This window comes from Octopus sinensis, linkage group LG2 (assembly GCF_006345805.1).
Source record: "Octopus sinensis linkage group LG2, ASM634580v1, whole genome shotgun sequence".
Lineage (NCBI taxonomy): Eukaryota > Metazoa > Mollusca > Cephalopoda > Octopoda > Octopodidae > Octopus > Octopus sinensis.
Genome location: NC_042998.1, coordinates 97,995,607 through 98,006,560, shown reverse-complemented (window position 1 = coordinate 98,006,560; position 10,954 = coordinate 97,995,607). Strand labels below are relative to the sequence as shown.

Below are 10,954 nucleotides of genomic sequence, written 5' to 3'. Positions count from 1 at the left end.
TTTAGAACTGAGAAATGGAGAGGTCAATGATAAACAACCAATTCAAAATCGATTTGATAAACACTGTGAGAACATTAAATTTCACTCTCACTGACATTACCATTTAATTACTTGGCCTGTCTTTCTTAAAATTTGTGTATATTAAAGTAGAAAGAAGAATGATCAAAAGATCAGAAGCGCAGTTCACTAACTCATTAACAGAGGTGTTACAAACAAGGTAACTTATTGAAATTGTTGGAGTTGAAACACATCTTAACTAACACTTCTGAAAATTCTAATGATTATAAAACTCATATGAAAACAATTTATAATGGTTGCAGATCAAGGCACTTGAATTATTTAGCAACCAATAGTGACATCGAAGTCTCATCTATTTCTGGTGCTGTTCAAAATAATCTATGATTTTAAATCTTTAGTATGGCCCTTAAGAAGAGCAATTTTTTTAAACACGATGTTCAAAAAACAGAAAATGTTGACGATGGTAATTTCTATTAGTTAATTAAACAGATACTTCAACGGGATGAACCTCTCATCGTTATTTTAAATTTTTGAAATCCCGAAACTGTAATAATCAGAAATAGATTTTTTTTCATCTGCATTCTTTTCCATTACGTATGACAAGCGGCAGCAACTACAGCAGCAACAGTAACAAAAACTCAGGTGAATTACAGACGAAACAAAGCATTTCCCTTGGTCGTGTTCAACCCTGCTATTTTAACATTACACGCTATTTCCCGGAGATGTGCTAATACATATATTCCTTCGACATAAACAAATTGAGAAGGTCCCTGTTGGAAACAAATAATATTAAACATTGAAATGAATACGGTTTTCAGCACGTACATCGCCGAGTAGCCCATAGAGTGGATGGTGAGAAGCAAATTCATGGATCACAAACAATATCCAGTTCATTAAGACTGGAATACTTTATTTCATTTGATATTACAGATAAGTAAAAACGATAAATAATGATGCCATTGTTTTATTTTTATAATTATATTTTTGGCCATTGATCGTATCGTTATTTTCATTTGAAAATACATAAATTTGTAAATAAATAATCAGCACAGTGTCAACTGGAACCGGAATATGAAAAAGATAAAGAAAGAATCCGTTTATATCAAGATGGCAATGACTGTCTGTTTTTAAAAAGTGTTCTAACTAAATTAACTAAGTGTAATGCAGTGTGTCCATATGTGTAGCTGAGAAGACATTTTCGTCGACCATTTCCGTCTGTTATTCAACTTAGCAAAAAAGTAATCACTGTTTCATGGTTTCTTGATGGAAATTATGAACATAATAAATATTGAATATTTTTTTCTCATTATATGGAGGGTCTATTGATCATGGGGAAAGGCTAGAGTTAACTGAATAGATTCTGATATTTATTTTACCGAAATAATAAATATCTTTTCATTGGTAAATCCAGCTGAATGTTGAATTAACTGATAACAGTCGTCTACTGAATGAGTTGTTGCAATAGAAGTAATCATAAAATTATAGATGTTATAAGTAAGGAGAAATTTCTCGTGAAAGAGAGACCGAATAAATCCATTCGTAGAATCTGTCGGTAGTATTATTAATAGATAATAAATATGAATAAACGACTGAATGAATCTGAAGCATTAAGCTATCTTTAGACTATATATATATATATATATATATATATATATATATATATGTTCAGAGAGAGAGAGAGAGAGAGAGAGAGAGAGAGAGAGAGAGAGAGAGAGAGAGAGAGAGAGGGTGGGAGAGAGAGCACATCTTAATTTGTTTGAAACAATTGTGACTTTGAAATATCTTGACGAATGAGAAACCATTTTAGACTTTAAGATGGTAGATTTCAAAGTGTAGTAACATCTATTTTTCAAGATCTGACAAATGAATTTTTCCAGATGGTTCCAGTCTTGTTACTGTTGGAGACAAATAACCACTGTAACGATTTCGAAATCTGCTCGTGAATACTCTTCCCGATCGTTTCCTTTCATCAACAGCTGGAGCCGCAACCATTTGTTCAGCTTCTCTTTTAGAGACCAACTTGTCTAATCGCCTTTCTAACTGGAATGCTTTATACTGTCTTAGAAATTCCGGTAGTAAAGACCTTTCGTAATCTGCCGACATTGTTGATGTTGTAGGCTCGTAGTCTCTCTTCATTAACAGGTATCGGTAACGATTGGCAAACGCACTCTCTGGTGAGACAGCTAAGCCGTTGTTTCGATTAAGTACAACATTACCACTTCGTATGTAGAGTTTCAAGAGCTCCATCACTTCCCCTTGACAATGATCGTTGTCTCTCAGACATTTTTCACAAAGCATGAGTGCTTCAGGTTGGATGCAACACTTTGATACAAGTGGTTGCAAAGTTTCTGGCAGCTTGAAACACGACGAACATATGACTTCTTTCACTGAATTGGCTGGGCAGCCTTGTCTGCTTTCCGAAACTCCGACGAATACAAGCTGAATTGTAAAGCTCAGAATAAGGATATTGATTAATGTACCACCAACAAGACTATATTTAGCAGCCATCTAAAAAAAAAAAAAGAATAAAAGCAAGATGTACAGAATGTAAAGACAATATTTTATGTGGCTGTTGTTAAAAAATTGAATAATTATTCATGTACAAAGCTAGACATTTAATGAGGGCGAGGAACCAAGTTCTTTGTTTGTCATTCTCGAGAGTATTGAAAAATAATTAATGGTATGCAATTTCAAAAATTATTTTCTGTTTTCAATATTTCAATTTTAAAAAATGGTGGCGAACTGGTGGAATCGTTAGCACGTCGGGCAAAATGATTAGCGACATTTCGACCGTCTTTACGTTCTGTGTTCAAATTCCGCCGATGTTAACTTTACCTTTCATCCTTTCGGAGTTGATAAAATTTGAATTCTGGGGTTGATGTTATCGACTTATCCCTCCCCCGAAATTACTGGCTTTGAGCCAAAAATTTGAACTCAGCATTTCAAAAAAGAAAAAAACTGGTGAGCTAGCAGAAACGTTAGCATGCCTGGCGAAATGCTTCGTGGCATTTCGTTCGTCTTTACGTTCTGAGTTCAAATTCCGTCGCAGCCGACTTTGTCTTTCATCCTTTCGGAGTCGATAAAATAAATACCAGTTAAGCAGTGGGGTTAATGTAATCGACTTACCCAGCCACCGAAATTGTTGACTTTGTGCCAAAATTTGAAATCAATATTTCAATCTAAAACGGCAACTGTAATAGAGGAATAGGTAGGCTTCTGGAAAACCAACGCTGTAACGCAGTCTCACATTCCTGCAGAAATGATTTTCCTTAATTTTCACAGCTTGTCTTCTCAGAAAAATGAAGTAAAAAAAAAACTGTTCTACATCCCATGCGCCTACAGACGGAATAGAATGTATTCAATATTGTTGAGTGAAAGAGTTCTTATTTCATGAAATCGATATTTATAGAATGACCGGCTCCTTTCTTAAATACACTTCAGATTCGGAACCCAACATTCTGGTAAATATTTAGGAAACGTGTTGATAATTTTGTAAATGTCGATATACATACATACATACTTACATACATACATACATGCATGCATGCATGCATACATACATACATATGTATTTATGAGGGGATACTGAAAAGTTTATGGCTTTAAAGGTATCGCAAAATACCTGGTTGGATGCTCAACCTTCCGAGCTCTTTTACAGGGCTTAGACAAACTGAAGGTCCACAGCAATAAGTGTGTGAATCTCAGAGGGAAATATGTTCAATAAAATCATAATTAATTGATCCTCCTATATTTTCTTTAAGACAAAACCATGAACTTTTCAGCTCGCCGCCCTCGTGAGTGTATATACACACACACACACACACCACACACACACACACACACACACACACACACACACACACATACACACACACACACACACACACACACACACACACACATATATATATATATATATATAAGAGATAATGGTGTCATTGAGACCCAAAGGTGTCAGGTAATGCTCATATTAAACTCTGTTGGACTTTTGGATTTTACTCAAAGAATATTGGAATATTGCATATATACCATTATGCCAATAAAACGGATTTACAAATTCAATATCCAAATATATCTTACATCTATTTTCTTTCATCCACCTCGCTCTCTATTTTGTATCACATCGAAACTAACTATGACTTAATTTTCCTCTCACACCGTCTCCGATGAAGGGATATTATTAATTAATATCCTAGAAACAGCTGTAAGACCTTCTATCTATAAATGCTCTAATATATATACAGCCCTGGTTTTTTTATCTTATTACGCAAAAAATTGTTATATATATATATATATCTTTAGCTTGTTTCAGTCATTAGACTGTAACCATGCTGGGTACCACCTTGAAGAATTTTAGTCGAAAGAATCGACCCCAGTACTTTTTAAAGCCTAGTAATTTATCCTGTTACTATATTTATCTAAGGCTATGGCTACTAAGTAAGAATAGAACTGAAATGACAAATATTTCGTTACCTAACAGTAAACCTTACTAATAAATTACTCAGTATCTCCAGGATCCATAAGGGTTATAGGATTTACCATTATTATGGTCAGCGACTGCAGGTGGTATTTTTTTTTTTACCATTTAGTCAGGAAGAATAGCAACACATGTAAACTTTTCTTGAATTTTGAGATTAGTGGGAGGACAGGAGAAAGGTATCCTTAAACCGGAGACCTAACCTGATTGTTTGTAACAGAGTGAACTTCACTAAAGGGAACTAGGTACTAATTAGTGGGATTAAACAGGGCAAATGATTAAGCTTTCCACTCAAGAAGGCCACAGCAGAATTTGTACTCAGAACGTAAACAACCGGGACATACAATGCAAGGTATCTCACCTAATGCTCTTGCATTTTCACCAGTCATCCCTCTAGAAAGGTACTTTATAATTTCCAATTTCACCTGCATTAAAATCTTTGCCCACTTTTTTTAAAAGAAGCAATGATTCATTGAATAATGTAATCTTTGATACACCATGTCTAGTAAAAAAAAATATTTGATCATAAGATTTGCTGGACGACGGCGACAATAACAACAACAACAACAACCTTTGCTTAATGAATATCTTTAATCCTTGATATATTTTTGTATTATGCCATCTGTCTAATGCTTCTACTGCTAATAATAATCAGCCTTGTGACTATGTTAGGAATCACGTTCTTTTTAAATTCTTTTTTCTTACTTCAGTTTTTGGCGTCGGCCAGGCTCGGTCACTATCGCTGAGTGTCTTCAGTCGTTTGTAACAACCCTAGTATTTAACCTGATTGATGATTTAACAGATGATGAAAATTTGATCGATTTTGCAAAGGACGAAAAGCAAAACCAATTTGCGCAAAAATTAAAGTTAATAAGATAGAATTAAGTACCAAAGCATTTTTCTTCAACAAACTTATTCTGTCACATCTTATGTATGTATGTATGTATGTATGTATGTATGTATGTATGTATGTATGTATGTATGTATGTATGTATAGGTGTAGGAAATGGGGACGGTAAATCCCTACATATGTTTCCAAGAAAAGCTGAACATGTGTTACATAACTTAAAGGTTAACACATATATTTAGCTTGACTTTTCTTCAAGTATTTTACCTACAGTTTACAAGTTCATTGCGACAATCATTTGTAAAGCGTAGGTAAAGGTGGCAGAAAAAAGTCAGGCTCAATAAATATGTTATACCTAAAAGTTACGTAACACCCGTTCAACTTTTCTTGGAAACATATGTCGTACTTAGTACGTATTTACCTTCTCCATTTCCTACAACTATCAATTTATAATTGCATAATTTGCTATTTCCATTAGTAAACCGTGTGCTGTATAGTTGCAGTCTTCTCATCGAAATTTCCATTAAATTCGATATGGGACGAAGTATGTAACACACGTTGAAGAATAAACGTTGTTGATCAAGTATTATCTGCTTTGGGACATCTATATAACTAACTGCCTGTACCAAGATCTTTTTGGATTGCACCACTCTCTCCTTCTCTCTCTCTCTCTCTCTCTCTCTCTCTCTCTCTATATATATATATATATATATAATATATATATATATATATAATATATATATATACATAGATGTGTGTGTGTGTGTGTGTGTGTGTGTGTGTGTGTACAAACTCATACATGGAGGTTAGCGTGCAGTTTCCAGCAAACAAATTTACTCAAGTTGGTTTGGTGGCACCGAGGCTATAGCAAAAGACACTTTCCGAAAATACTATGCAGTGAGAATGAACATGTATGTCGTGGATGCTTACCAACCTTTCAACCATTCCCAGTTAAGTATTCCATGTGATTTTAGGTAGTTCTCTCATAAATATTGCCAGCACATTTCAGAAATTAATTGACAACTAAATCTCCCGTAAATCCCTCTCGACCATCTTAAAAAAGGATGAAAACATTGAAAAGTTTGTTCATGGATACAGGTGTACGGAGAAAATAAAGATGCGATGGTCACAGCATGTATGTTTTTGACGATATATCTGCTCGATCAGGGTTAATCTGTGTTTAAACAACAATCAGGAAATATTTGATAATTACATGTCGATCTGGAGAACCTATATTCTGTTGTCAATATTATTATATATGCTAGAGAGGATATGAAATCTAATTTTAATATCGAAATTTAGATTAGCATACATTGGTGTCTCGGAAATGATGCTATATGCCATATCGCTTTATAATATTAATCATAATATCTCATTTATTTCAGGTGTTCTAATGAGAAACATCTTAGATAGATAGTAATCAGTTGGGATTTCATCTGAAATTTTATTTTCATCCTGACAGGCTTTAATCGAGACACTAACTGTAAGCAACAAAAATATAAATTACTTTGTTAGCAATTTTGTCAACAGACAAACTGGCTTACATTCTCTCAGCAGAACATGATCTAGTGGGAAGATTTTGATGAAGACTGGCAATATACAATGAAGATCATTCTTGTAGAATAACAGATCTATTCATTCTTAATATGTTCTGTCAGATTCGAACGTGAATGTCTGATTGCTAGTGTTTTTCATCATCGGAGAACACCTCTTTCTTTCAGACGATGTGTTTTGATAACACGCAATTCCCTTCTGTAAGTGAGCTAACTATGTGTTTCCTCAGTCAATGTTACTCCCGCTACATCTGATCTCTTATCAACGGTAAACCCGAACATTTCATCATTCGTTTGATACACTACCTAAAGCACTCTCAGTTATGATATTGAGAATTTCGTTTTCGACAATAGGCGTGTTCCACTACATATGTACATCTACCTGGATTTTCAATTTTCTACTAAACAAGGAATATTCTTCGACTGAAAGTGTAAAGTTCCAAAGAGTTGCCGCCTTCATATGAGCACACCGTTTGAATTATTGCGGTCCTCTGCATAACCTTGTAGTGTTATATTTTGTTAGGTAGTGAGGGCAGTGAGCAACAGAATTTCGATAACATTCCCAGGTAGTCTCAGCTCCGTGTTATTTTCCACATTTATTATTATCTCTTTGCTTGGAGGGGAAGGGGTAACAAGGAGGGTATCTAGGAGAAATAATAGCGTTTGGCTAATTTCTCTTCTCCGGAAAAAAAATTAACAGAGATAAAATTAAGAAGTTTGTTTGCCAATATATTCACACACGAGCGCGCCCCTTTACAAAAACACACATGCAAGTGCATGGATAGGCATACATAATCAATAAATTGCTTATTGATTCTGAACACTGATCCGAGTTTTCAAAATTGTCGATTTAAATAAGAATACACACATCTGCTCCAGATCAGCTGAAGGTATCGGCAACTCGTACAGTCGCTCAGAGTTCATGCCCTTGGGATCTTACATATACAAAAGGGTAACGTGGAAATAAGAAATAAAATAAACAATTTTAGTCTTATATTTAATACATTATAATAAACGCTTTATTTCTGCTTGTTATAGTTTTTACTCTTTGTCAAAATATTTACCTCCACCAAGGAAGGAGGTTATGTTTTCATCGGCGTTGGTTTGTCCATCTGTGTGCAAAATAACTCAAAAAGTTGTGAACGGTATTTGATGAATCTTGCAGGAAAAGTTGGTAATGACACAAGGAACAGATGATGAAAATTTGGTAGAGATCAGGGAATTTTTATGGATTCTTGAAGGATTTTTCATTTGTTATATTTACTTTACATGAAGTATTAATGTTACGTTTTTGATTATCTCCCTTGAAAACACGTTCATCGTTTCAACGTAACCTATGGTGGCGTTGCTGTTTCCAAAATTTATTTTCGTTTCTCTATTAGTAATTTTACTCGCGTATCTATCTTAAAATGAGCTGCTTGGCGGAGGTCTGCAAAGAGGATGACATAAGCTTTGGCTATTGGAATCGACTCAAAAAGCTGAGGCTTTGCTCCCTCCACCGCCGCTGTGAGCTCTATATCATCTGTATGATGTGGAAAATATTCCATCAACATTGCTCATGTTCAAAAATTCGTCCGAGGCTTGGCTTCCGTGCTATACGTCCATTACAGAAATGTTCGTGTCGTATCACAACACTATGACAGAACTATTTCACCTCAATTGGCCCTACTCACTTCAACATCGTGCCAGACACACATAAAGGAGGAAAGTCACTTCAAATGATCCCTAGATGATTACCCCCAACAAATACCAGATAAACCACCCACACCCAGATATGTCTCTGAAAATAATAACCCTTTGCTTGAATGGGCTACGGTTCTCCAGAGCTGGCTGTGTATCTCTTCCAGGTGGTGCTATTAAATTAAACATGGCCTGAGTCAACTTCGGCCGAAACTTCCAAGTAATCTAATTTATGCTGTAACCTTTTAATCAAAGCATGACAACGTGAGTAGAGGCTGATATCTTAACATTTCTGATGGCCTTAAGTATAAAAAAATTATTAAAGGTTTATATAGAACTACATTCAGAGTATGTCTATAAGCTATTGTGTTTAGACCTGGTTTCTATCCTCAAACTGTTCCGTTTTGTAGATGTAATTCTTTTTTTAATAAAGCACCCTAAAATTAGAAAAACCAAAAATCTGCAACAATCTCGGTCTCATGAGTATCAGATAATGGATTTTCAACTGCGTAAAGAAACTGATTGTGGCGATCGTAGTTTTGAAGGTGATTGTGGTGAAAGCAGAAACAGTCTTGAAGATGACGATGGTCGAGATAAGTATGGGAGGAGGTTATGTTTTTGCCGGCGTTAGTTTGGGAAATTGGGCAATTTTCAGCATGTGTGTATATGGGTGGAAATGGCCTGCTTGGCGCCAAAATTCAGCTGACCCAGCCAATTAGGACCGGCCCTGAATTAAAGATATTCGTGACATGACCATCTAGTTTTCTTTTTCATGCATAATGTATCTATGACTACACTATTTAATGTATCACCTTTTATTTAAAACGGTACACTTCGATTTGAAAGAAATTTAGCTGCTATTTCCAGTAAGTCAAGCGAGCATGTGGAACAGACATGGGCAACCTTTTCGAGGAGCGGGCTGCATGCGACATGACTCAGCATCAAAGGATCGGGTGGGGATCGCACTACTATAAAAATTTGAAGTAATTTTTCGTTAGGTATGCCATTTGGAAAGTCTTACTGGTTGCCCTGACTAATGTAGAGATTCTCTTATTGGTTGAGAAGCATTTATTAAGGAGTTTACTGAGAGGGCAAACGGTTAAGTGAAAACACTTTCATTTCTTTGTGTAGCTGAACATCGAATCTTCCCATAATGAAAGTTCTAGAAGAATATTGATAGAAGAGACTCTCCAATGATTTTAACATTGCCAGCAAGACAAAGCATAAATGATCTTGTTGATACTCAGTGACGTAGCGTGAAATATGCAGTTACGCGGATTGCACAGGGTGGCCACTTTATATACGTGTGTTTGCTGTAATGGAATGCATATTACATTTAAGAAAAAGGGCAACCAATTTGGCTACTACTCAGGGAGACCAAAACTCACACTACGTTACTTTTATTCTTGATATTACGATCACTTTATGCCCTGGCGTAGATAGCCAAGTAGTGTCCGCTGGTAATGTACTTAAAAGTATCACAGTATCGTCAAATATTACGAACCCAGCTGAATGCGGAATACTGTTTTTACTGATAAATGTGTTAGTTAACGTACTGTACACATATACACAACTATACCTACCATTTATAATATAAAATTGTGTCTGCTGTATTTTCTGTAATTTGGTATGTATTTTTTAATAGTGAGGTATTTCCGTGGTTGGCACTTTCCCTATATATATATATATATATATATATATATATATATATATTATATATATATATATAAGGCACTTTCCCTATGTATATATATAAAACATAATAAAGGTGGCTAGACGCAATATAAAACCAAGAAGGAAGAATTAAGTTGTCACTAATAGTGACTGAGGGTGCACTGTAGCACCTACATTGCTAGAAATAAGAGTCAAAGACCCTTATAGCTACAAACATAGCACAAGTCTATGTACTGACAGGGTAGTTAACCGCTTACAGCGAGCGAAGATACTAAATTGGTAAACCAATTTCCCTTGAAATTAAAGCTCATTAGCTCCATCGCTTATAGTTATGTCAAATCCAGCCTGTCAGCATATAATTTCTACCATAAGAATCAATGGCTGATTCAGCAAAATGTTAATGGGAAAATTATAAAATAATAAAGGTCACTAGACAGGCGCTGTACATACATTGTCATTCTTGAGTTTTGTATACATACATACATCATGCATGCATGCATACCTACCTACCTACCTACCTACATACATACATACATACATACATACATACATACAGTTGTCCGAAAATGCCATCACATTATCTACCGTTGAGACATGATGTAGCTAAGACAATCTATAATGAAATCCGTCGGAAGGATAACCTCGAGGACAAAGAAATAAGAATCCACAATATGGTAGAAGCCATTGTCACTCATAATAAAAAGG

The 10,954-nt window shown here is 35.2% G+C and overlaps 1 protein-coding gene across 1 annotated transcript in view; it reads right to left on the bottom strand.

The window, feature by feature from the left end:
• Positions 1-890: 890 nt before the first annotated feature.
• Positions 891-10,954, bottom strand: part of LOC115231982 — a 40,390-nt gene continuing 30,326 nt past the window's right edge. Inside the window, exon 2 of the mRNA XM_029801858.2 lies at positions 891-2,526. Coding sequence (XP_029657718.1) covers positions 1,861-2,526 — 666 coding nt within the window. The 3' untranslated portion in view covers positions 891-1,860. The remainder of the gene's footprint in view (positions 2,527-10,954) is intronic.